The sequence below is a fragment of the Streptopelia decaocto genome (assembly GCF_964273445.1).
Source record: "Streptopelia decaocto genome assembly, chromosome: 11".
Lineage (NCBI taxonomy): Eukaryota > Metazoa > Chordata > Aves > Columbiformes > Columbidae > Streptopelia > Streptopelia decaocto.
The window spans coordinates 11752862-11779368 of NC_138666.1; the positions used below are offsets into that span (position 1 = coordinate 11752862).

Below are 26507 nucleotides of genomic sequence, written 5' to 3' on the forward strand. Positions count from 1 at the left end.
CTTCTGGCCACTTAACATTCATATCGTAATGTGTGAATGCTGGCAAGTGCTGGGGGAGAGCTGTGGGTGAGACTGTCTCCTTCTGCTCTCCTGATTTGAATAGACCTTTTGATCTTTGTCCCTGTGTTTTTGCTGAGCAGGTGCAGAGGTTTGCTTTGAATTTAACCAGAATGATCTCCCAGTTAGCAGCCAGTGACCAGAACAGCTTTCTGGCACTTAAACAGGGTCTGACCTCTGGCAGATTCCCAAACCCACGTGTTGGCAATGAGCCCCTCAATACTGTGGCCTCCAGTTCGCTCTTGTTTTGTTGCTGAGTGTTTGGTGTTTCTCAGCTGTGGTGCTTGTGTCTCTGCAGCATCTTCAGTCTCTGCTCCCCCACCACACTGAGCCCCTGTGCTGTGAGCCAGGTCAAGAGCTGGTCGCAGGGCTTGGTGACTGCTAAGGATGCTTTGATAGGACCTGATCTCAAACTAGTAGAAGCCTACAAAAAGACTTTGAGTTTTGGATGAGGACCTGCATACATAAAATGGGGCAGACTAAAGATGAGAGCTGTCTGGAACAAGCAATGCTGCAGAGCAGGCAGGCTGCAAGTGACTTTAGAGCTTTGAAAACCACTGCATCCCCATGCACGGGGTGGTGTTCCCTTACCATCCTCAAAGATCTCACCAGAAAGCCCTGCTCACTTCTTGGCTCTTCATGACCAGCTGTTCACTACAATTCAGCATGTCCCAAACACCCCCTCACACCTCTCCTCTGCTTCCACCCTTGAATCACTATCACCCTGTTTTACAGGGGGTGAAAGTGCAGCTCAGGTACAAGACATGACTTGTGTGTGCACAGTGTGAAGGTGGCCAAGCTCTAAACAGGATCCAGGTCCAGCTCTGCCTGGCTTTGTTCATTGTGTCTGTGTGTCTCAGACATCAGCAGCTTGAACCACTTGCACTGGAGACTCATTGCCTTTTGGTGTCCCATGACAGAGATATCACAGTATGAACCAGCGTTTCACCCCAGCTTTGCTGAAGTTGCAGCAGCGGATGTAGGAGCACCAATGGTTTGTGGAGTTCAGAGATATGAAATTACTGTGAAAATAATTTTGGAACAGGTACATTTTTTTTTCTGACTTTTGTGGTCCTCTTATATGAAGAAATTGAGCCTAACAGTAAGTAAAGGACAAATAGGAGAGGCCACCATGCTTTCTTCTACCAGCGGTGGTCTAACAAGGAAGTGTGACTGTTCATCAGAATGGTGCATTATTCATTGTTCCCCGAAGGTCAAGCTGAGCTGCATATGCAGCTGGATGTAAAACAGTGACTAATTATGAGGTAACCTTTTCCCTTCATTTATCCTGGAGTTCTCTATAAAGCCCATCACTGTCATAGCTAAATGTTTTCAGTTAACACAGTGCTCTGAACTGAAGACACCCAACTGGTCATGAAGAGCTCCCAAACTGCCTTCCTAAATTTAGCTGATCAGTTGTTTATCATCGATGTTCGCCCTCCACTGCAGCCTTCAGCCTTCTGTGACATTTCTTCAGCTCTGGGTGCAAAAGAACATTGTGGCCTGGCGACTTTTTTTCCGGATGGGTATTTGCTTGAAGCCCTTTGTGCTGCAATTACTGGTGCCAACTGCTGTATTTGTGGTGCAAATGTTGCCACCAGGAGGAACAGAGTTGTGCTATGCATGTTTTCCATGACATGGTAGCACTTCAGACACAGGGGAGATCTTGGGGTGGACACCCCATCCCTCTTCTTCTGGGCAGGGTAATCTGTGGTCAGTCCTGACAAATACCTGCCCAGCCTGGTCTTGCAGGCTTCTGGAGGAGGAGGATTTGTTGCCTGCACTCTAATGGCCAAGCCACTTGTTCAGCAGCTCCTGGTGCTTGGAGGAGCCCTGTGAGACAGCAGGCCTTTCCATTTGATGGCTCTGACTGTTGGGATGGTCTCAGGGGCCAGCTCTGGTGGTGACATGCAAAGGCAGAGAGACTCCAGCTCCTCCTTTCACAAGGCTGCTGCTTTTTCAGGTCCAGCAGGAGTGAAGTGCTTGTCAGCAGTGGCAGCAGAAGCAGTGAAATGGGAAAAGCGGCAGATGTGCAGAGCAAGAAGGAACCACTTCTACTCCCTTTTCAGATTTGTCCCAGTATGGGCTTGTTACAGGGTGGAGAGAGCGAGCGCAGATAATTTCCCCTGCCTAGAAAATGGTGCTTAACATTCATCTAATTAATAGCTGGTAAATACAAAGTCTCAAGTGTGAGTAAAGACAGCTGTGCAGCTAGATGTAACTACAGAGCTGCCAGAGGAGCTGAAGCTGGGGTTTCAGTGGACTCACTCAGAGTCTGGCTGGGCTGCAGCGTGGATGGAAGCATCCCAAAAACCCATGGTTGGGTTGGTACTTCTAGAACCAGGCTGGGGATGATGAGGAGGATCTTGGCACCTGCTTTCAGCAGGTGGGTCTGCTCCTCTCTCCAGTTGTACCAAAGGCAGAGCATGAAAACCAGGCTGTGCACTTGTATCTGAAAACACCTTAAATACAACTTAAAATTTAATCTGTATACCACCATGCAACTAAATCTTTGGGAAATCATGTCTGTTTCTGAAGGAACATTTTCTAAATAGCATTTGAGGCCTGTAGTATCCCAATTTTTGGCCCTGTAAATGATAAGGAAGATGCCCTGATGACCCCCTTGCTTTGGGGGAAAGAGGGGAAATACAGTTAACAAGTGGGTTCATCTGGTTTTGGAGAGTCTTTTATTATTATTATTTTCACTTTACTGCTGCTGAGTTTCAAAAAGCTGAATTACAATGGTGCAAGTGGGGGAAGATATGTAGGGAAGAAACTGGGAGGGAATAAAACCTGCTGTTGTCCTGGAAAAAAGGTGCTTTTGTCTGCTCAGCCACCACCATGGGTTAGAGAGGAAGGAGCCGTGTAGCTGTACCCCTGCATCCAACTCTGGGCTGGAGAACAGCCCTGGGGACCAGAGCAGCAGGGCTCAAAGCTCAGGATAATCAGGATCAGAATTTGTCCAGGACTTTGCACAGGTATTTCTCACTGATCCTGCTGTACTGGGGAACTCTCAGATGAAGAAATAGCAAGAATGAAAGGACTTTAACTAACTTCTGAGCAGCTGAAAGCTGTGATGGGCTGTGGGGGTATTGGAATGGCAGGTCCTCTGCACCAGAGGCAGGATGTGGTTTCCTTGATGCTGCTCACAGGACATTCTGTGGGACATGGCACCGTCACTCAATCCTGTGCCTTTTATTTTGTGCTCTTGGTGCCTTCTGGCAGTGTGCATGGCAAACTTATCAGGTCATGGACTTCTGCTGCTTCCAGTCCTCTGGGGAAGACGGAGGTGGTGTATCAATGCCCTCATGTGTGATTCACAGAGAAGCCTGATGTTAAGAGGCCAAACCTCTGATGAAACCCTTGGCTGGACCATACTCTTAAGTTTTTAAGCTGTTATCTGAGAAACAACCCTGCAACCAAGCCCCAGACAAATCTCATTGTCGGCTCTGTCCCATTTGCTTTACAAGGCTTGGTTTCCCAGACTCTCCTTTTACATGAGATTTGCCATTTGCACTCTTTTCTACATAAAAGTAAATGGAAAAACCTTTTTTTTAAAAAAATGCACTATCTGTCTCAGCTCAGCAGCTCAACATATGCTTTGCCTTCAATTTATCAAAATTCCCTTAGACATTTCTCTTTACTGAAAACCTGCAGTTGAATTAAAGGGGTTTTGCTATGGTGTGTGGGTCTTTTTTTTTCCCAAATGCTTTAGGTTTTCCCTGCAAGGATTTCATGTGCTGGAAAGAATTAAACTCTTCCCTGCCATGCTGAATATGCGCAGCAAGGAGGAGCAATGCAGGTCATGGCATCTGGCTGATCTCACTTCATTACTGAATTAAAGCCTGATTCTGTAAGCAGCGCGATGGTCTGTTATTTCCAAAATCTCATGGCACTTTCAGAGATGAGTTGGTTTAAGAGCCAGAACGTGGGTGAAGGCTGGAGGGGGCCATCCAGCCCTTTCTCCTGCAGAAGGAACGTCCTCTCCTGCCATGCCCGAAGCCTGGACACCCATGCTGGGAAATGGCTTTAAACCAAAGGACAACCATCATTGGCCTTCCTTGAGCAACGCTTCACAGCCTGCTCTCTAAAACTCTCTTTCTCAGTCTTAGCAGAGCCCTTCTGAAGTCATGAGCCACTCTTGTCCCCCGGGTGCTTTGTCCCCAGGGACAGCAGGGAGTGGGTTCAGGGCACTGCTGGAGCCCACATTTCACTCCCAGGTGCCAACTTGGAGAAACCCTGTGTCTTCATCAGTGGAGAGGTGCGTGTCCTGGAGCAGGGGGACAGTGCCACGCTGTTGTCCCAGAGCCACCCCACTGTGGGCTGGAGCTCTGCTCCCAATAGAGTGAATGCGGGACCAGTGCTGGGGCTCCAATGCTGCCCTGTGCCCCTTCTCTCCCCAGGCCAGGTACACATGGGGACACATGTCTAAACCCAGTCCTGTGGGGGCGGTATTGGGTGTCCATTCTCAGCCCCCAGGAAGACTTTGCTCTGGAGGGAGGGGGCTGGAAAAGCAGTGGGCTCTGCTGAGGAAAATTGTGCTCCAATAAAGGGAAAAAGAAGTTTTTTAGGACTCACTTCTATGCCAAACCCCAGAAAACGTGAACTGAGTGCCTGGGACACTGTTCAGTGTCTCGTGTGTGCTTGTAGGCTGTGTTGTGCAGCAGGGAGGTGGAGGCTGTCCCGCTGCGCTGGTCCCAGCCTGGCTACCCCATGGGACAGTGGCACAGCATCTGCCTTCCCATGGCGTGAGTCTGGCACCCTGCCCTGCCCCAGCTCCCCATGGCATTAAAGCCAAGCTTGGGGACATCTCCCACTCCTCAAGCTTTCTCCCAAAAAAGGGCTGTGGGCTCTGTGATTTAGGATAAGCACCTTGCATCCTCTTTTCTCCCAGCCAAGAGACAAAAAACAAGAAGCACCAGCACCCAGCAGGATGAGCAGTCCCCCCAATAACTCCCCGCAGCTGCCTGCCACCAACTATGTCCCTGCTCTGTGCACATCTAAACTTCCCTGCCTTCTTCTCATCTTTAATTAAGCACTTCTATCAGCTGAGCCTTCTCACTGGTTCTGAACTATATTTTTTTCCCTGTAGCCATGGCAATGCTTCCCCTGGGCAGGCTGCGCTCAAGCCAGCGATAAACCCCGTGTGTGGCTGTTTGTTTGGGCCTGGAAATTTCCCTCCTGTTTGGGAAAACTTGGGAAAAGAAAATCCCCCGATGAGCCAGTGAGCAGCAAGGGGAGTGGGGGTGAAAAGCGTCACTGTTTGGGGTGAGCATCGCTCCCATCCCTCCCAGGAGACCCCCTCCAGCATGGATGGCAAAGCCTTTATCTGAGGTTTCCTTATTTTTTCCTCCAAAAGATGGGCACAATGTCCAAGTTTCGTGTCCTCACCCAGCCATAGGTCGTGGGTTGATGGTCCCACTGTGGCCATTGCGTGGTCCCTCTGTGGTGGTGGCACTGGGGCTGCCTCTGTCCTGCTCCTCCCACTGAGATCAGTAAATCATGAGCCGTGAAGCTGCTGTCAGAAGCCCAGTGAGGCAGAGGGGCAGGGACAAGGTGCACAGATGCTGTGATACAGGGCAGGGATGCGGTGACAGGGGTACGGCTGGGTGACAGGGCTGCGGCTGGGTGGCACAGGAAAGGATGGAGGGACTTGGGGAAGGGATGGAGTGACAAGCAGGAGGAGGTGGCAGGCCAGGGCAGAGTGACAAGGCAGGGCTAAGGGTCAGGACAGGGGTAGGTGACATCAGGCGAGTGGCATGGAGCAAGGGTAGGTGATGGAGCAGGGGTAGGTGACATAGGACAGGGCTAGATGGTGTGGGGCAGGGGTGGGTGGCACAGGGGAAGGGTCAGTGACATTGGGCAGGACGGGTGACACAAGACAGGCATTGGTGGTGCAGGACAGGGGTAGGTGGCGGAGCAGGGGTAGGTGACATAGGGCAGGGGTAGGTGACAAGGCATGGACAAGTGGCACAGACTGCCCCCCACGGTGCCCAGTGCAGAGCCTGCCGGCCCCGGTGTGCCCGTGTCCCGGTGTACTGGTGCCTGGGTGTCTCGGTGTCCCAGTCCCCCACTGCAGTGCTGGAGTCCCTGTCATCCCGTCAGTGTCCCGGTGTCCCTGTCATCCCCCCAGTGTCCCGATGTCCCAGTCATCCCCCACCCCCGGTGCCTCTGTCACCCCCCCCGCGGTGTCCCTTTCAGCCGTCCGGTGTCCCTGTCACTCCCCCCGCGATGTTCCAGCGTCCCTGTCACCCCCCCGCTGTCCCGCTGCCGCCCCGTTCCCGGCCGGTGTCCCGGGCCGGCTGCGCCCCCTGGCGGCGTCGGGCGGCGCCGGCGGCGTCGGGTATAAAAGGCGGCGGCGGGCGGGCGGCGGTGGCAGCGGCGGCAGCGGCGGCGACGGCGAAGGCGGCGGCAGCGGGAGATGGCCGGCCCGCAGCAGGCCCCGCACCTCCACCTGGCCGAGCTCACCGCCTCCCAGTTCGTCGACGTCTGGCGACACTTCGACGCGGACGGTCAGTCCCGGGGCGCGGGGGACGCGCCGTCACACTTCACACACCGGGATGAGCATCCCCGGGAGCGCGGGAGAGGGAGGGACGATGGAGAGTCCCCGGGCATCCCGTCGCGGGGAGCCCCGAGGAGGAGGGAGAGCCTCTGCCACCGCAGCCCGGGGAAAACGGAGGGTCCCCGGGGCGATGGAGAGTCCCCGAGGTGCAGCCCCGTCGGGAAAGCTCCGGGATCGGGGGAACGATCGGCCGCCCAGGACCTCCCCGTCGGGAAAGGATGGGGCGTCCCAGCACCGGAACCCTCCAGGAGCCCCAGCCCGTGGGATGCTGAGCCCAGGGGTGGTCCAGGTCTCCCGGGGTGCAGGGTCCCCCGAGAGCTGGGATTTGCTCAGGACTGGTGTCACCTCTGGGTGCTGCCGGAGGGTCCTACTCTTCCCAGGGTGCCCTCTCCCAATAAACCCTTGCCCAGTGCCCACCCTCTGTTCCCTCCAGCCCCCTGCCTCCACGGTTCCCCATCCTTTGTGCTTGGGTTGCCCAGAGATGTGCGGGGCAGCGCAGCCACCAGCCTCGCCACAGGGCCACTCCATGGTCCTGGAGGTGGGGGGTGACACAGAGGGTGTCCCCTGCCTGGAGCAGGGTGAGGAATGGCCCCTCCCAGGCTGGAGCAATTTGTCCCTCCCTGCCTGCTCCCCAGCCCTGCAAAAACCTCTCCCCAGGGATGCTGTGGCAGTGGCTGTGTCCCCAATGGGGATGTTGTCTCCCCACAGAGTCACAGCTGGGCATGCCACCCCCTGTCCCCATTGCTGCCAGCCCCCCAAAAAAGGGGGGAAATGCAGAACACAGCATCATTTTAGTGAGAAAATAGTTTTGTTTCAGCACCGTGGTGCTGTGAAAGAGAGCAGCCCAGGGAAGAGCTCTTGCCTTTCTCTGAGTCTCCCGGCCCTGGGGGAGGTTTGGGGACCAAAATTCTGGGAAAGCATCATGCAGCGTCCTCAACTGCGCTTCTGGAGCCAGAGTTCAGCCTGCATTGGGTGTCCTCCTGGCCACACCGTTGGCTGTCACTGTCACCACTGGAGCTGGCACTGGGGCAGCTGTGGGGGCTGGGGAAGGCGGGACGGCCGCAGCCCTGTGGGAGCAGGCAGCTCCCGGTGTGGGTGTCCAGCTGCGCCCTTGGCTGTGCTCCATCATCTCCAAAACACAGGGGCAGGCACGGGTCCAGTGTGGCCTGTGGGCAAGGTGCCCAGGAGAGGAGGGCCTCGGGTGCCAGGGAGATGGTGGCCTTGACAAGGACAATGTCTGGCCACATCGGGTGGGAACACCAACAGTTCCGGCCACTTCCTTCTGCCCATGGGTGATGGAGGGACCCGGGGTTCACGCTCCGTGGATAGGGCTGTCTCATCCAAGCTCTTCCCCACACTTAAACCCCTCTGATGGGACTTTTACCTATTCCCTCATGCCTTGGAGATGTTCCCTTGAGGGTCTTTGATGTTCTTGCTTTGCCAACCACAGCTCCGCAGCACGGGGAGGCTCCGGGGATGCTGGTGCAGCTGTACAGAACAGCCGTGGCTCTCCAGAGGAGATTTTCTGTATGGCTTCACACCCTGCCGCTCTGTGGACATGGATCAGACCTGTCCAAGCTGCTGCTGGAGGAAAACAAGCTACTGGCCATGGCTTTTCTTGGCATTATTATTTTTCCTGGCTCAAAACTCTTGCTGATTCTTTTTTTTCCAACTGAATTCAAAGGAGCTTGGGGCTCTCCCATATCTGCAAATGCAAAACCCTGGGAAGGGCAGTGGAAACCCAAGACCCTCAGCAGCTCACACCAGCACCCCGACATCACCCGAGCCCCTTGTGCCCTCCGGGGAGGGATGCTGCTCGTCTGGTGGGAGGAAGGTGCCCAGGTCCTTCCAGCCAGGATGTGGACAGGTTATTCCCAGCTGCTGCGTTGCAGCGGGGAGAAGGTGCTGCCTGGGAGCCCACGGATGACAACACTGAAGGTGGTGCAGAGCAGGGGACCACAGTCCAAGCCTCCGGAGGCTGAAATGGGAAAGGGTTTTGGGGGGAGGATGACCACAAAGAAGAGCTCAGGCTGTCCCTCCTTGGTGGTTACATGAGACAGGGACCATTCTGAGCCCCCGGACACCTCAGAGCTCTGGGCTGCCCGCCCTGGGGGCTGACCCCATCGTGGGGCTGATCCTGCACCCAGGGGCTGATGCTGCGCTGGGTGCCTTGTCTCTGCTCCCCGTTTGCCCCTGCTGACTCCTGCAGTAAGTCAAGAGGAGGCAGTCCTGGATGGGGGATGCTCAGGAAGGAGAGGTTTAGTTAAACCACCTGGTTACAGCACCAGATGCAGAAAAAGCCGCAAATAACAGGATGGGGACAAAGTCCCCTGCGGTAGCGATGGGGACAAAGCCCCAGTGCCCTGCAAGTGGGTGCAGGGAACAAGCGCAGGGCTGCACCCCCTCTGAGCTGCAATACATGGGGCTCCAGCTCTCTGCAAATTCGAGTATCACTGCATTTGTGTAACACTCGCCATCAGACGGCTTTTCTTTGCTGCGACAGTCACCTCACAGCCATGTCCCGGTGTGGAGTGGGATAAGCACTGTGCCCCCGGCAGCATCCCTCCCTCGCTTCCCGCCCTCTGACACCAGGGGGGTCTTACTGCATTTTTTCCTTCCCCAGGAAATGGCTACATCGAAGGCAAAGAGCTGGAAAATTTCTTCCAGGAGTTGGAAAGCGCGAGGAAGGGGGCGGGTGTGGTAAGAACCTCTCCTGGTTTTGCTGCCCCTCTTCCTCCTTTCTCTCCTGCCTGAGGGTCCGGGCTCACGACTCGGGCGCTGTTGCTGGTTCCCAGCAGTGAGGCAAGTGGGGGACACTGGCACGGGGAGGGGCGTTAAATGCTCCTCGTCCCCTCTCCTTGCTGGCAGGACTCCAAGAATGACAACCTGGGTGACAAGATGAAGGAGTTCATGCACAAGTACGACAAAAACGCGGACGGCAAAATCGAGATGGCGGAGGTGAGTGGTGCTGGTTCTGCTGATCCTCGGGATGCTCCTGGTCCTCCCCTGACATTCGTGTTCCCCCATGACACTCGTGTCCCCCCGATGCTCGTGTTCCCTGCAGCTGGCCCAGATCCTGCCCACGGAGGAGAATTTCCTGCTGTGTTTCCGCCAGCACGTGGGTTCCAGCTCGGAGTTCATGGAGGTGAGTGGGATGGGCTGTGCCAGGGCTGCCCACGATATTTGGTCCTCAGTACCCAGCTCCACCACGGAGAGACAATTTGGAGCTGGCATTGCCCAACCCACCCCAGCCTCCTGCAAACTCTTGGCTTAAGCTCAGCATCAGGAGGGGAGGTGGGGGCATGCTGGTGTGGATGGTGCTGGTTTAGGTGGGGAGAGCAGGAGTGTGATGAGTTCCCAGTCCTCAGTGCTCCTCAGGCACCTCTCAGGGCAGCTGGGCACCTCGTCCTGGTTTCCAGGTGAGGTGAGCTGTGGGGATTTGGAGCTTTTCTGTAAATTCCTTCTCCGGGGTGGTCAGTCCTTAGTGCCCGAGGGATGTGCTAAAGCAGACAACGATGCTCTAGGCCACCCCAAGACCTCACTGTGGGCTTCAGCTGGGGGTGATGTGCAGCATCCTGAGGGGAGCTTGTGCTTGGAAAATGAAGCCAAAGTGAAGACAATAGCAGAAAGAGGAGCGCCCTGTGGCACAGGCAGGGGGGAAAGTGGGCACTATTGTTTAATTGGGGGATGCAATAAAATATTAAAGCCCGGCCTCACATGTCGGGGTGAGGATAATAGTGCTTGAACTCTTGGCATGGGGCTGAACAAAAGCATCCAGCACCCAAGGGAGAGCAGGTGGCACCGGTGAGGCCACCACGAGCTGAGACCGGAGCTGTGTGATGACGTCACCTCTGATGGGTGGTGGGAGATGCTGCGGGCTATGGGGACACACACATGTTGAGGGGGAAACATGGGACACAAGCCCACGCTAACATTCATGGTGGTTGCTTCTCAGGCTTGGCGCAGGTACGACACGGACCGCAGCGGCTACATCGAAGCCAACGAGCTCAAGGTGGGCTGTGGGCAGGGGGTGGGCTGAGCTGGGTCCCCACCAGGGATGGGGACATCCAGCACAGCCCTGTCCTTCCAGGGCTTCTTGTCGGACCTGCTGAAGAAGGCGAACCGGCCCTACGACGAGCCCAAGCTGCAGGAGTACACACAGACCATCGTAAGTGGGACCTGCGGGTGGTCCCGGGGGCCACGGCTCTCCTGGGGGCAGCGCAGGTCCCCTCATGGGGGTCTCGCCACCCCATGCAGGTGGGAGGGAGAGGAGGTGGCAATGAGTGACCAGGTGCTGCTTGTGTCCCCGCAGCTGCGGATGTTCGACATGAATGGTGACGGGAAGCTGGGGCTCTCAGAGATGTCCCGGTAAGGTCACGGGCGGTGGGGAGGGAAAGACACCCCAAAACACTCGCCTCTAGGGAGAGTCTGCTCCAGCTTCCAAGGAAAACAGTTTTCCTCTTTAATTTGCTTCTGTTTCTGAGCAAAAAGTAATTTTGGATTTTAAAAGTGTCTTTTCCTGGTGGCTTCCCACTCATTCCTGCCCTTCTTCTTTTTCAGACTTTTGCCTGTGCAAGAAAACTTCCTTCTGAAGTTTCAGGTAAAATAAAAAAAATAATAATAATATTAAAACCAAAAGTTCCTGCTCCCTGCTTGTGGCTCCATTTCCCCACTTCACACCCTGGTGTCCCTTGCCGCTGCCCAGGGGATGAAGCTGTCCTCGGAGGAGTTCAATGCCATCTTCGCCTTTTACGACAAGGTAGGGAGCCGGCTCCTGGGAAACTGCCACCAAAAAATGTAACTCTGAAAAAACAAACAAACAAAACCAAACAAAAAACCCAAACACACACCAAATTCTAAAAATCAACCAAAAAGTAAAACAAAACAAAATGAAATTTTAAACAAACAGACAAAAACAACAACAAAAAAACAAACCAAACCAACAAAAAAACCAAAGCCAAAGCAAAACCACATGGTTTTGGTTGGGTGAGTTCCTTGCTCTGATTTGGGGGGCTAGTGCTGGGTTTTCCCTGGGCTGTGCTGGATGAGGGTCTGGGGGTGCCCCCAGCACCCATGCCCAGGGTGGGCTTGTGGGGGTCGGGTCCTTGTCCCCGCTGATGTCCCTCCCTCGTTACCCAGGATGGGAGCGGCTTCATTGATGAGAACGAGCTGGACGCGCTTTTGAAAGACCTGTATGAGAAGAATAAGAAAGTAAGAGGGGAAGCATAAGTGGGGTACAGAGCCTGGGTGCCCCCCAAGCTCTCCCTGTGCCTCCTCCCCTCTCCCAGCAGCATCTTCTGCCTGTGTCCCTCCTCCCTGGGGACCAGGAGAGATGCTGGTCCAGATGCCAACCCTGCATCCCCATGGGATGCTGCACTGGACCTGGGGAGGGGGCATTGTCCCAAGCCTGGGAGTGCCCCCCAGGGAGAAACTGGGGTCCCCAGCCCCACCAGTCTGCCTTCTTTGCAGGAGATGAACATCCAGCAGCTCACCAACTACAGGAAGAGCATCATGAACCTCTCTGACGGGGGCAAACTCTACCGCAAGGAGCTGGAGATTGTGCTCTGCAATGAGCCCCCCATGTAGGACCCCCCCAAACAACGCTCCTCCTCCCCAAAAATGAGCACAATGGGGGAGTACCCACCACTACAGTGCTGCGGAGGGGACACGGGGGAGTGGTGGGCCCCCCATTTCGGGGGCTCAGTGCCCACCTCCCCCCAGTGCCCCCCAGCAGCTCTTGGGTTGTTAAAGTCCCAATTTGGGGGGAAAGGTGTTTTTTTTTTTTTAAAATCCATCCACCTGTTTGTTTTGTTTTGTCTGTTTGTTTGTTTGTGGTTTTGTTTGTTTGTTTTCCGGGGGTGGGAGTGGGGGTGTTTTCATTTGTTTTATTTCTTCTTAAGTTTTTCTCGTTTACCAAAGAAGAGTTTACAAATAAATTCAAGTACTGCTAGACCTGAGTCCCACTGTCCCCGTCCCACAGGGGGTGGCAGGGAAAGGTGGGGCTCCCCTATGGCCTCACTGGGGACACGGCTGCTGGGTGGGGGGTGAGGGAGAGAGATGGAGCTTTTCAGAAAGCCCCTATAGATTGGGGGGGGAGGGGGTGGAAATTCCTGAGGAGCAGAGCGCAGGCAGCCTGGGGACACTGATGTCCCCAGCTGGGTGACCTCCAGTCCAGCACACTTCCCACTGTAAAGCTTCAGGGGGATCGCAAGGGTTGTGCGTCACCCTCCTCCCACCCAGTTTAGGAAACCAGTTCTGGGGTGGCGGTGCCGGTGGAGTCCCAATGCCACCTCTCCCGCTGGCAGGGGTGGGCACCCTGGTCCCCCCACCCAGTGGCCTCTCACTGGGGTGGGCGCTGGGGGCGTGCAGGAGGTGGTGGCTTCAAGGCTGAGCCCCCCACGGGTGTCAGGGGGTGCAAGGTGGGGGGGCCGTGGCAGTGGGGTGAGTGCAGTGCTGGGAAGATGGAGGGCCAGCCCCTGTGCCCCAGTATGGCACAGTACAGGTCTGTGTAGCCCACTATGGTGCAATACAGTCCTGGATGACCCAGTATGGTTCAGTATGGCCCAGTACAATCCTTTACTGACCAGTATGGCCCTGTACAGTCCACTATGGTGCAATACAGTCCTGGATGGCAAATACAGTCCACTATAGTGCAGTACAGTCTTTTACAGAGAAGTACAGCCCAGTATGGCCCAGTACAACCCTGCACAGCCCAGTATGGTACAATACTGTCCTGTATGCACCCAGTATGGCTCAGTACAAACCTGTACAGCCCAGTATGGCTCAGTACAGCCCCGTACGGCTCCATATGGTCCTGTACAGCCCGTTACAGCCCAGTGTGGCCCCATACCACCCTTTACAGACCTGTGTGACCCCATATGGTGCTGTATGGTCCTATAGAGCCAAGCACAGTCCAGGACAGAGGTGTGCAGCATAGCACGGTGCAGTACAGTTCTCTATGCCCCAGTACGGCCCAGTATAGCCTGGTTCGAGATGGCCCAAGGCAGAGCACCACGTCCCAGCCGACCCCCCCGTGTCCCAGTACATCCCAGTACGCCCCAGCACAGCGCGGGACGGGGCGGGCGCCGCGGCTGCACTGAGACCTCCTGGCCGCCAGGGGGCGGGTGTCGGCACCGCCTCGCGCCGGGGCGGCGCACGCGCGGGGCGGGGCGCGAGACCGGTGCCCGCAGCGTGAAGTGTCCGCTCGCCAGCCCGGTCGGCTCGTTGCCGCTCGCCATGGCTCTCCTGCACACCCGCTGGCTGCTCGCCGCCCCGCGCCTCGCCGCCACCCGCGCCAGGTGAGGGCGGAGGAGCGGCTCAGCCCCCCGGGGCCGCCCTCCGGTGCCGGCGGAGGGGCTTTCCCCCGGTGCCGGTCGCCCCGGTGAGGAGGGCGGGTCGGGGGGCCGCGGGTCGGCGCGTGTCCCTCTGCGGAGCCTGTGGGCGCTGCCCGTGACGCCGCGGTGGGGAAAAAGGGGTTGCCGGCGGGACAGCGCGCGGATTGGCTGGGGACGGCCGCGGGTCGGGGGGCACGCAGCGCTCCTCGCTCTCTGATTGGCTGCGTCGGACCCCGACGCCCCCCAGCCTGCCCTTGAGGAGCCGCTGTGGAGGGCGCGCGGCGCGGGCACCGTGATACCGGGCTGCGGAACGCGGGCCCTGAGTAGCGGGAAACGGGCCCGGGTGCTGCTGGCGCCGCGCGCCCAGCATGGGGCTGGGGGGAGTCTGCAACACGCAGTGAGGCCGGGGAGTCCTGTGCAATGGGGCTGGGGTCCTGCTGCTTGTCCTGCACCGTGTAGCAGGACCAAAGGGACCCCGCACACCGTGAAATGGAGCTGGGAATCGTGCACTTGGGTGGTGGGTCCTCTGACCTCACGCACCATGAAATGGGGCTGGGGTGGTGCTGCCAGCGTGCAGCGCTGCCTGCGCTAGAGCCGTGCTCTCAGACCTGGCATGAGCGGGCTGTAAACAAGGGGGCTTCTATGAGCACCAGTTCTGTGCTGGCAGCTCCGGCCTCCGCTGCCTGTGAAGGCAGCAGATGGGTGGGTGGGTGGCTGCATGGATGGGTGGATGGATGGATAGGAGGATACAGGGTGCAGCCCGGAGCAGCTCCACAAGGTACAGCTCACCCGAGAGCTGCAGGTGGGGTGCTGCCCCACCATCAGCAGGTGGACAAGAAGCAGAACGTGCAGAGCGGTCTGGGCAAGGCCATGCTTCTCTCCAGAGCCCCTTTGGCTCCTGGCCCACGCTGGCTGGGGAAGCCTTAAGAAACAGCTCCCAGCCCTTGTTAGCGCAGGATAAAAGCGGCTAATAGATACTGATTAACTGTCCAGCATGGCCCCTTGCTGCCTTGGGAGATGAATGCTCCCAGCCCCTGCTTTTCTCGAGGGAGCCTTCTGGCTCTTCTCTGCAAGTACGGAGGAGCACCTGTCTCTGTGTTTTCTGCTCTTGGTCTCTAGCAGGTCTGTGAAAGGTATGCTAGCCTGCTGGCAATCACTTTGCGTTTCTCAAGCTTGTTCTACAGCAAACTATAAATTATCAAACTGAATCTAGGTCACCAAAGACATGCAGAACATCCCTTCTGTAAGTAAAGAGCCTTTGTGTGCAGCCTGCCTGAGATAGAGGAGGCCAAGCAGCGATTAGCAGTTTTCTGCTTCCTTATCTTTAGCAACTTGGAGCTGTTACCATTGCTCTGCACTTGGAAGGGGCTTTCTGAAATCAGGACAGAGGTGAAGAGATACAAAATGGTTAAAGTGGCTCCTTTGACACACAAATGCTAATTAAGGTGATAACTCAGTCTGTTGAGGCAGCAATTTTAGATGTTTTTCTTGGTAGGAAGCTTACCCAAGCTGACTGGGATAATGGATTTTTTAGGCTTGAAAGGAGGGCAGTAGTCAGGAGCCTCTTGGCATTGTTCTTGTTTAAATATTTGCTTTAGTTGTGGTATCGCCACAGTGTGGCCAAAGTTGCCTTTGACTACTCCACTGTGCCCTGGCTTGCAGACATGCCGTAGGGGCTTTGGCAGAGGTTTTGAAATACAGTCTCTTATGTGGCTGTACCTCAGGGAACATAGATTGGCCTCTTCACAACAGAAGCCTTCACTGGACTTGTAAATGCTTGCAAACTTTCTGAGCTTGGCCAGAGTCCATCAGCACACTCTTAGGTCTCTGCAGCTCAGGCTGTGAGTTCCACCTACATCTTTAAAGGTTGTTGCTGGTTTATACAGTTCCTGGTGCATTTCCCCACCCTCTCTCTGTCCATGTATCACGCCACACTTGCAGCTGTGCAATAAACTGGCTCGGGAGACTAGCCAGGCTGAAGAGTGTGCAGGCTACTTGAACATCAGCTCTGCTCAGCATCTCAACTCTGACTTGGGCCACCAGTGCTGTAGTTGGAGAATGTGCTTTCTTTGGTTTTCATTCGGTATCAAGTTTTTAGTTTTCTGCACCAAAATACCCCCAGCCTGTCAGAGAGAACAGCCAGTTTATAACTTTTGACCTTTATTCTATTCATTGCTCAAAATAAAATATAACAGTGCAGAGATGACAATGTTACGGTATTGTAGGGGTAGCAGCGTGTTAGGACTTGTGGCCTTGAATCCCTGGTAGGTCTCTTGTCCCACATCTCTGCCTAGAAAGCTTTGTCTCTGTGATCTCTTGAGTATCCTGATGTGTTTGGACAGCTCAGCCTGGACTTTTTTCTCCTGTCTTCCTGCAAGCTCACCTCCCTGGAAACAGCAGAAGAATCTTTCTTTGGCCTTCACCCCAAAACCTGCAGGCGGGGAACGGGTAAATCAGTCCTAAACCTACCCTTCGCTGCCTTAAGCCGATAGAAAGACCGGCTCAGAACAACAGTACTTAACTCTCCAGAGTGCTGCAGCTTAGGTAAACACCCGCAGGATCAGCATTAATTGCAGCAGCAGTGTATTAGAGCCCAGTGACCTGCTTAAGTGTTCGCAGGATTGGGACCTAAATGCCCAAAACACCGTAAGCTGCTTGGTGAAAAGCCCAGCAGAAAGACGGTGCTATCACTGTCTTGGAAGCAGCCACTCTTTGAAAGAGAAGGCCAGGCCCCTGCAGCCCTCGGTACCAAAATAATCGCAGACCAGGTAAACTGCAGGGGGGAAGGATACGCTCCTGTGCAGAGTGTGTTTCCTTCTTCCCTCACCCCTGCTTTACCAGAAAGGCATTGGAAGAGGTTTTTTCAAAGCAGCATCGCACGCTGCCTGAACCTGCAGCCAATTTTTGCCCAACAGCCCCTCGGCCTGTCCCGCTCAGGTTGGCTGCCCAGGTCTCTCCCTCCCTACCCGCTGCGTCCCTCTGCGGGGTGTGTGTTCCTGGCACGACTGACTCATCCTCCTTTCTAAGTTGATCCTGTGCTTAACCAGAGGTAATTAAAACTTGTTAGTGGTCTAGAAGATGATAAGCACATCTTCCATTTTTAAACTTACCTGAGGTGGCTCTGCCTCGTATGTGTGTTGCTGCCCATTTTTTCACAGTGTCTGTCAAGAAGAGAAATGGAGACTTTTTATTTAGAAATACTGTACCGATAGGAAGAGCAGTTAAGTCTAAAAAGGGCAAATGATGTTTGGGGCTCCGATGAAATACAATCCATGTACGTGTGTTAGTGCAAAGTATGCTTATGTAGTGACTGAACTGGGTCTAAATGGACCCAAAACAGGGGCAGAGTGGAGGGGGAAGATGACTTTGTGGATTCTGCTAACCTGCAGCTAGTGTGAGAGCCTCCTTAACCTGCCTGGCCCTGCTGCCTTCAGATTCGCTGTGTCTGTCCCCACACCAAGCAGGAGGGGGTGGCTGGAGGCTGCCTGCATTGCCTGGGGCAAAACCCAGCCCTGGGGACAGCATTCCTGAGTTGGGAAAGGGTGTTATCTTCACAATAGGCATCCTTCCCCTGGCTGCAAAGCTTTGTAAAGCTGATATGTGGCAGCATTAGCTGTGGGAGCCCTCTGGCTGTGTGTTTCTACTTTAGCAATTCGGACTCAATCCTTCCCCAGAGGAGATAACCCAAATGTACCTTGTGCTGTGTGCTTTGTCCCCCAGAGCTTGGGGATCTGGGTAAGTGCTGCTGTGATGCTCAGGGTGCTCAGAGCTACCTTTAGTAATCCTGCCTTCGGGAAGGGGCTGTTACAGCTGCAACCCTCTGCCAGGCAGGTTAAAAACCACCACACCGCTTCTCTTGCATTATCTACAAGCCTGCAAAGCCTGGGTGTGGGACTGGGCAGAGGCTGTGGCCAAACAGAGAATAACAGATTTCTTTTTATAGCATGGTCTGGCCTGCCCTTGACATTAAGAGAACTTCTCCGTCTTCAGGATGTCCTGCCAAGAGGGCAGAAGCAGGTTGTTTGTGCAGTGGCTGCTGAGGCGTGGGGCACAAAGCTCTTGCTGACGCAGGGAGGTTCCATGCCTGACAGCAAGGGAAGGGGCCTTTGCAACAGAGTTTGTCACTTCTCGCAGTGGAAAGAAGGCATCCTCTGTGATTTCCAGGGAAACAGCATTTGGCTACAACATCCCTCTTCAAGCGAGGCAGGGTTTGCAGGGCAGGGAAGGAAATATCTTCATTAGGTCAGGCTGTGCTGCAAGAAAAGCAAATTAGTTTCCATGCACAAGAGCCCTTCCGGGAGTTTGGAAGAGGCTCCGTATTTGTGCTCAGCGCAATTACCTGTGTCTGGCGAGGTTCCCTGGAGGGGACTAACCTGCGTGATCCCGCCTCCGGTCTGTTAAGAGATGGTGCTTGGCCAGAGCGTAAGAGTTTAAGACTTGTTTCCTGGGGCCTTTCTGGTGTTGGTACATAAGGCAAGTAGGGCCATTTCTACACATTAACAACCTGGAGGAGGTCAGTCATCTTCAGCCTCGGTGAACTGAGGCTCTTTGCCCATTCTGCAATGTAAAATGTAGCGCCAGATAGCATAGAGGAGCTGGGGTTTATTCCTCCTGAATAAATTGTCTTGCCACTGCTTGTACCTTTTCCAGTGGTTTAAAGACCAGATTTCCTTGAGGATTTCTCTCTAGCCCTGTCCTTGCCCAGTTCTCAAGCCTAATTCTTAGCTTCCTTTTTGTTTTCCCCTTCAGCTCATGGTGGTCCCATGTGGAGATGGGTCCCCCCGACCCTATCCTGGGGGTGACAGAAGCTTTCAAGCGCGACACCAACTCCAAGAAGATGAACCTGGGTGTGGGGGCGTACCGGGATGACAACGGGAAGCCCTTTGTCCTGAACTGTGTTCGCAAGGTGAGCCTGGTGCTCTTTGCTGGGATGGATCCAGCTGTTGGGTGCCCTGGGGGGGTCAGGGAGGGGCAAGACCTCTAGGTGAGGTTTGTCTGTTGGTCCTTAGAATAAGCTTTGTCTCTGACAGAGCAGGACACCGTTCCTGGATGTCTCCCTTAGCAGTACTAAAGTTTTTGAGACACAACAGAGCTGGCTGTTACGTAGCAGTGGATAAAATAGGGATCACATATCCTGTTCCCATCTGGGTAAATCTAATTTGTTGCTGACTTCCACAAGCCCTCCAACCCAGCTGTCCTCTGAATTTCAAGGTGTTCCTTGAAGAGGCTGGTGTTCCCTGGGCCAACCCACATGGGAGGAAAGAGCTGACGTTGTCCCCTTAATGGATTAGTCTTAGAAATTCCGCTGAGCCGTTGTTACCAGTTTCTCCATAAGCCAGTCTAAAACTCCAGCCCAGGTAGTTGGATGTGGACACTGCCCTTGAGGGGATTACCGAGCCTTTCGTGGCCGTAAGCGTAGAAATAGGCCATTAAATAGCTGGGAGTTGACGTGCACATTGACTGGCTGGTCTCCTTGGCATAGGGAGGACGTGTTGTCCATGTTTTTCATCAGTGTGGGGTTCAAAGCCATCCCCTCCCCTCGCTGTCCCTGTGTCAGCACATACTGCAGCTGAGTCACAACCGGAGAGCCTCGATGGTGTCACAGGAACAATTTCCTGGTGGTACGTGGGTGCTGCCGGGGTCTGTCCTGCCTCTCTGGGGGCACTGATAGGGTTCCCAGAGTGTTCTAAATGCCTCTGTCACAACATTTTTCCTGAGCGTGGCTCCTTGTCTGCTCTTCTTGCTGCCACGCTCTGGTTCTGTGTTAGGCAGGGACTTGGACTGGTTTCTGATGCAGGATCTGCTTGAAAGAAGTCGATATTAGCCAAGCTGAGAGGAGCCATGTTTAAGGGCTGGGTGAGCCAGCTTTCAAACAGGCTGTTTCCAACATTGCCCGCGGTTTCTGGATATTTTTTTTAACCTGCTCCATCTAATTCAATAAAATTCCCAGAATGACAAGGCCGTACAACGGGCTCGCTACCCTACCTGGGATGTCTCCCTGTGTAGAGACAATCTCTGCCTTTCAGTAACAGTCAAGTCTTGCCTTCCTGCAGGACAGTTCCTGCTTGGGCAAAGAAATGTGTGTCCTTGTGTGGCAGCACTGACATGTAATGAGCTGGAAGTGGTGCTGTCCCTTGGTGCTGGGTGTCCTTGCTCTGCCATACCAATGGTAGCACCTGCTCAGGGATGTGGTGGCTGCTGGGGACCACGCGCTGTGGCGAAAGCAGAGCGTCACCCAAAAAGTTTATGGCTGTCCTGGCTTTTGAATGAGCCCTGATCTCTGAGGGAAATTCCTGCCCACCAACCTTTGCCACTTTTGAGTGAGCAAATGTGAAGAGAAGCGACCTTGAGCTGTCCATGTACCTCTCTGCAGTGGTGCTTTCCTTGCTGAATATGTTTCCTCCTTCCCAGGCGGAGGCTGAGATTGCATCCAAAAAGATGGACAAGGAGTACTTGCCCATTGGCGGGCTGGCGGATTTCACCCGGGCATCTGCAGCACTGGCTCTGGGTGAAAACAGTGAGGTTTTCAAGAGTGGCCGGGTAAGGAGCGGGCTGGGGAACAGGGGGTGGGCAGCGCTGTCTGACTTATGGTTGGTATGTGAGTGCCCAGCAAAAGTGGAAGGACTGTCAGGTACTCCTGCCTCCAAGTTGCAAGCTGGCCAAGCCCAAGGATAACTGTGTCCTCGGAAGGCTGGAGTGAAACAGCCCGTCCTGAGGAGGGGATTTCAGCTTGCCATGGTCCCAACTCTCTGCCCTGCAACTGGAGTTGCTGACCCATGCAGTGTCCCCTCCAGCCCCATGTCCCCATGGGTGAGCTGTTGCAGAGCTGTGCTTCTGCCAGTGCCGACATCGTGCCTGGACTTACCCTGTATCGTACTGTGGCTGCTCAGACTCATGTACTTGTTTCATCCCTTGCAGTATGTCACTGTGCAGGGTATTTCTGGGACTGGATCTCTGCGAATTGGAGCCAACTTTTTGGTGAGTCCCTGCCTGGTGGGGGAAGGAAAGGACGTGTTTTGACCAGAGTTGAGTCTTTGGGGTTTTCAAACTGCTTGAATCTGTTCAACGTATTTGAACACTGTATTTTATCTTTATCAGCAACGGTTCTTCAAGTCCAGTCGTGATGTGTATCTACCCAAACCATCCTGGGGTAATCACACACCCATTTTCCGTGATGCTGGCATGCAGCTTCAGGCTTACCGCTACTATGACCCCAAGACGTGCAGTCTTGACTTCTCTGGAGCCATGGATGACATTTCTGTGAGTTGTCTTTCATGCCTGGAAGCAAGGAGGTGATGTGGGGAGATGGGTGATCTTGCTTTAGCCTAAATATGATGCCTGAAGGCACCAAATCAAGGCTAGAAGAGTTGCAGAGCTTATCTAAGCTGTCTAGGGCAAGAGTCTCAGCTGCTGAGGAGAGTGCTCAGGTGCTATTAATAATTCCTTTTCTGTAACTTCTTTCATAGAAAATTCCGGAGAAGAGCATCATCCTCTTGCATGCTTGTGCTCACAACCCCACTGGGGTGGATCCCCGGCAGGAGCAGTGGAAGGAGCTGGCAGCTGTGGTGAAGGTGAGTAGTTGAGTGTCCCAGGGGCACTGTGCAGTTCCTGGGATAACCATATCCCTGGAGTTTCATGGGTGGTATCTGGTCTTCACTACACTAAAGGTTCTTCCCTTCCCTGAAGCTGGGATGGGTGTCATGTTCTTGTACTGAAGACGGGAGCAAGACAAGTGCACCCTTAAAGGTTCTAGGTGACTATCAAGACTTTGCTGGCGCCTTCCCAGCAAATGGGGGAGACCTCAAAGGAGAGCAGCAGGTTTGAAAGTTTGAGCTGGGATAGCTGGAGAGGGTCTCCCAGTGCTGGTGTATTTAAAATGCTGGAAGATCTTTCACGTGCCTGGTGTCTTCTCAGAAGTTTCAGCTGGAAACAGATAGAGGCAGATTCTTCCTTCATCCTTCTCCTCTTCCTCCCTGCTGCTCCCCCAAGCTGTAACCAGTGAAATTTGGCTTAGGGTTGCCTGCCCTTAGTAGTGTCCTGAATAATTAGTAGACATCAAAGTGGCCTCTGGGGCCTACAGATGGTTGTGGGTCTCCTGACGGAGGGGCAGTGGGGCTGGGTTATCTGCCTGGAGGCACTGGAAGGGCTGGCACCTGCCCAGAGGGTTTCCAGTTGTTTTTCCTGGAAACTGATGTTAGGAGACATGGAATGATTTATTATTGCTGAATGTACTTTTGCCTTCTGGGTTAGGCTGCACACCCCAAAAATGCACTGGTAGGGTCTTGTTCTGCTGTTTTGATGTGTGGTGGGCAGTGGTGGGTTTTGGGCTGCCTTTCCTATGGCAAATGAAGGGGAATGGCTCTGCTTCTGGAGGAGAAGAGTTGCAGTTGAGCAGGCTGCTGCTTGTGTGGCTCTTTTCAGCCTGTTTACCTGCTCCCTTTAGAGGTGTTCAGCTCCTGTGATACTCTCTCCCCTCTTTGCTGGCAGAAACGAAACCTCCTTGTGTACTTTGACATGGCCTACCAGGGCTTTGCCAGCGGGGACATCAACCGGGATGCCTGGGCTGTGCGGCATTTCATTGAACAGGGCATCAACGTCGTCTTGTCACAGTCCTACGCCAAGAACATGGGGCTGTACGGTGAGTAGGGCAGGTGGTGTGGAAATACTTCCATCCAGGCTGCTGGAAGAACCCCAGGTTTAGCAGCCAGTGTTTTTCTGCTGCCTGTGCTCATCCTGCAGTGCTGGGTGCAGGAAATAATCTGGGAGCTGGTGGAGACCCTTCTAGAGAACAGGGCTCTGTTAAGGCTATGTGGCATTTGGATAAATCCTGCCCCAGCCCTGGGTACTGGGGGGCAGAGCCTGGGACCTGACTGCCCCTATTTCAGGAGAGCGCGCGGGTGCCTTCACGGTGGTCTGCAGTGATGCAGAGGAAGCCAAGAGGGTCGAGTCGCAACTGAAGATCCTCATTCGCCCCATGTACTCCAACCCACCCCTGAACGGAGCCCGCATCGCCTCTATCATCCTGAACACCCCTGACCTACGGAAAGAGTGGTAAGAGGGAGCTCCTAATGCTCACGAGAGGGAGGTGTGAGGTCTCTGTGGCAGCCTTGTGCTGTCCTCACTGCCTGCTGCTGTCCTGGGCAGCTCAGAGCTTTGGTGGTACAGTCAGAACTATGTGTCACCCCTTTCCTCTGGAGAAATCCCGCTGTTTTTGGTCCAGCCTGACACAGGTTTCCCTTGTGTTACCAAGACAGAAAACACTGTAAAGGAGGGCATAAAGCTCCCTAGGATTGAGCGCTGCAGGAGCTGTGTATCCAAGCAGTGTGAAAGACTGACTGAGGCGTTGTAGCCATTGTAGTATGTCTCACATGGGGGAAGTGGAAGCATAAGCCACCTGGAAATAAGACCCTCGTGCCCTAAGCCTGCTTCCCGGCGTCAGCCTGTGCCAGCCCCTTGGTGTCAAGTCCCTGCCAGCAGCTGGCCTGGCAGAACAAAGGCTGGCAGTGTGCTGTGGCCTCACTGGGAGCTGCGTCCCTTTGGCAAGGCTGACACTTGTGCCTGATCTAGGTCCTAGCAGAGATGTCTCCTGTGCTGCCTTGGAGCAGGGGATGTCTGCCTGTGCTGGGAGGCACCCCCGCACTCTTCATTTATCTGCAGATATTATTTTATCTGAGTTTGGGCAGTGCTGCCATGAGGCCTCCTGCTCAGCTGTGGCTTTCAGAAGTGAGAGATGCTGATACTCCAGTAGTAGCATCCAATAGCTGTGGAATAAATAAATAGCAGTTATCTTCAGGAGATAGGAGGAAAACTAACAGGAGAAAGAAGCAGCTCCTCAGCTAGAGCTACAGGTTCACACACTCTGGTCTTTGCTTATCTGCATTCCCTGTGTTTTGGGGGTGTGAGGCCCTTCCAGGTGGAGAGGGTTGATTCCTGGTAGTTAAGGGAGGAGGGGGAGCAGCTTTGGTGCATCCCAGCCCTGCTCTGAGTGGCTCCTGGGTTTGCTTCTCAGGCTCGTGGAGGTGAAGGGCATGGCCGACCGGATCATCAGCATGCGGACTCAGCTGGTGTCCAACCTCAAGAAAGAGGGATCCTCCCACAACTGGCAGCACATCACCGACCAGATTGGCATGTTCTGCTTTACAGGGCTGAAGCCTGAGCAGGTAAAGGCAGTTCCTGTGGTCTCAAGGTGTTGTTTGTGCTACTTGTCTGTAAGCTCCTGACTGCAAATTCCAAAATGAGCCCTTATGGGCAGCTCTTCCTCCAGGAGGAGCTTCTTCTAAGCAGCACTGGAGCATCTGGGAAGCCAGGCCTTGCTCAGCTCCCCACTATGTTTGCTGAGGTTGGAAGCAGACGCAGCCTGCTTCACTGTCAAAGGAAGTGGTCACTTGGCACCGCTCTAAGGTGACCTTAAAGGTCAGCTCAAGTGAGGTGACTCTTCCAGCTGAACATCTGCAGTCATGTTGCCTGAGAGCCGAGCAGCATCTCTTGGTTTACAGGGGGCACTGCTGACTCTGCAGGTACTGGGATGCCATGTCTGCTGGCACCCAGTTTGCTTTCTGTACTGGCTAGCTGGGTAAATTTGCAACCTGTTGACAGAGTTAGAGGTTGGCCTGCAGTTTCATCTCTGCTCTCTCACCCCAGGTGGAGCGGCTGATCAAGGAGTTCTCCATCTATATGACAAAGGACGGACGAATCTCTGTGGCGGGAGTTACGTCTGGCAACGTAGGTTACCTGGCTCATGCAATCCATCAAGTCACAAAGTGAAGACAAACGCGTGCCCTGGAGCTGGTGGCCTTCCCTTCCCCACCAGCCGAAGATGGGGAGGGAAAGGAAACAGAATATTCCAACCACAACGCTTTATGCTGCTGCTGAATGTATCTTGTAGATAAGTTGTTGTAGAAGCCTAGTGAAAAACACCCCATGTTGTGGGGCAGGGACATGGCTGGCTCCTGATCGTCACAGCTGTTGTCCCCTGCTGTCCATCCTTGTCCATCAACCCCAATACCCATCTGTGCTGGAGGGAGCAAATGCTTAGCACTGCCATCCTACTGGCGTAGGCACCAAAGGCCTCCCCACACTTGTTTCTCCATGAGAAGGTTTTGTGAGGCTGTTGGCTGCTGGTCCAGGCAGCAGTGGATGGGGAGTTGGGTGGGAGAGCTGCTCAGGTGTGCTCCTGTGACCTCCTCAGCTGGTCCATGCTGCCACCAGGCTCTGTCCTCCTTCACCCTCCTGGCCTAGGGCTGACAACCATCTCTGATGACTTCTCACTAAAATCTGCTCCATTGTTGGCTTCTGTCTTTCCATCTGGGAATCTCAGGTGTAATTCACAGTGGCATTGGTGTGTGGGCCAGACCTGTGTCCCTCCTCTCAACCTGCCTGGTACTCCTGACTATGCTCCCATACCCTGAAGTCAAACAATTTCTTATCCTTCCCCAATAAGAACATCTGAAAACAGCTCTCTTGGTCTCTGCATCTCCCTGTGCCTGTTCCAACCCAGCGTCCCTCCCTGCAAAGCGGAGTCTTCGTGTGTGTCTGGTGTGCCCTGCTGTGTCCATCCTCACATGGGGCTGCAGGGTGTCCCTCATCTGCTCTGTTCAGCTACATTTCTGGTGACACCAGAAAATGGGAGGGAAAGATCCTAAGGGAAGTCTGAGAGTTGATGACTCAAAAAACATTCTGCCCTTTTATACTGAGTCTGCCTGAGGCCCTGTGACTCACTGGACTCTGAATTTTAATCCAAATAAACTGGTGCACAGCTGTGTTGGGCTGAGAACTTTCTCCTGTCATTGCACAGCTGGATCCTGCCCCTTCCATCTACCAAATGTTCCCTCTGGGGGAAGTGCCAGCACAGGGGATCTGGTATGGTCACTGAAACCCTAATGGGAGAATCCCATATAGAGAGAGGGCAGCTCCCACCCATGTGCCCCAAGAGCACCAAGAGGGAGTTGGTGTCACGGAGCTCAAATTGAAGCCTATGGGGTTGAACACAGGTATTGCTGGGGGGAGTGTGAGTTCCCAAAGGCCGCAGGCCCCATGCCTGGCTCTGCTGCACAATGGAGTTTCCCCTTGCAAGGAGCAAAGCTGGAGGGGTTAACTCTGTGTCTGCCTGAGCTGCCTCCATCCACTGACACCTTTCTGCTTTGCAGCTGTGCCACAACATTTAGCACAGCAGTCCTTGTTTCTCATTCCTTCCCTTCTGTCTTTTGGAAGCCAGGATGGGCCTGTCTGCTGCTCCTTGGCACTGCACTTGCCCCACACCGAGGAAGGCTGGAGCCTCCCGCACCTCCCTGGCAGACGGTTTCAACAGCGCTGATTGTTTACGCGGCCCGATGCCCGCAGCTGCTGCTCGCTCCCGTTTGTGCAATAAACCACCGTCCGTGCTGCTGCCGCTGCCGCGGCTGCTGCCCTGGGCGCTGTGGGTTCCTGCGCGGCGGTTCCCGGTTCCGCGTGGCTCCGCGGCTGCTCTCTGGTTGCGGAGACCCTTCCCACCTTGCGTTAGGCCTTTCTGCAGCTTGTTCTCTGTTACAATAAAGGCAGAGCTGGCGCGCACAGCC

The 26507-nt window shown here is 54.6% G+C and overlaps 2 protein-coding genes across 2 annotated transcripts; both read left to right on the forward strand.

Moving 5' to 3' along the window:
• The first annotated feature begins 6442 nt into the window (after positions 1-6442).
• Positions 6443-12571, forward strand: CALB2 (calbindin 2). The gene is made up of 11 exons (XM_082062767.1): positions 6443-6569; positions 9243-9319; positions 9488-9577; positions 9684-9764; positions 10575-10631; positions 10710-10787; positions 10932-10987; positions 11180-11219; positions 11325-11378; positions 11759-11830; positions 12089-12571. The coding sequence occupies exons 1-11, from the start codon at positions 6479-6481 to the stop codon at positions 12203-12205; spliced, it is 813 nt and encodes a 270-aa protein (XP_081918893.1). The 5' UTR covers positions 6443-6478; the 3' UTR covers positions 12206-12571.
• Positions 12572-13772: 1201 nt separating this feature from the next.
• GOT2 (glutamic-oxaloacetic transaminase 2) lies at positions 13773-25712 on the forward strand. The gene is made up of 10 exons (XM_082062920.1): positions 13773-13917; positions 18703-18859; positions 20365-20493; positions 20872-20931; positions 21052-21213; positions 21420-21524; positions 22441-22591; positions 22839-23004; positions 23963-24113; positions 24595-25712. The coding sequence occupies exons 1-10, from the start codon at positions 13856-13858 to the stop codon at positions 24715-24717; spliced, it is 1266 nt and encodes a 421-aa protein (XP_081919046.1). The 5' UTR covers positions 13773-13855; the 3' UTR covers positions 24718-25712.
• Positions 25713-26507: the final 795 nt, after the last annotated feature.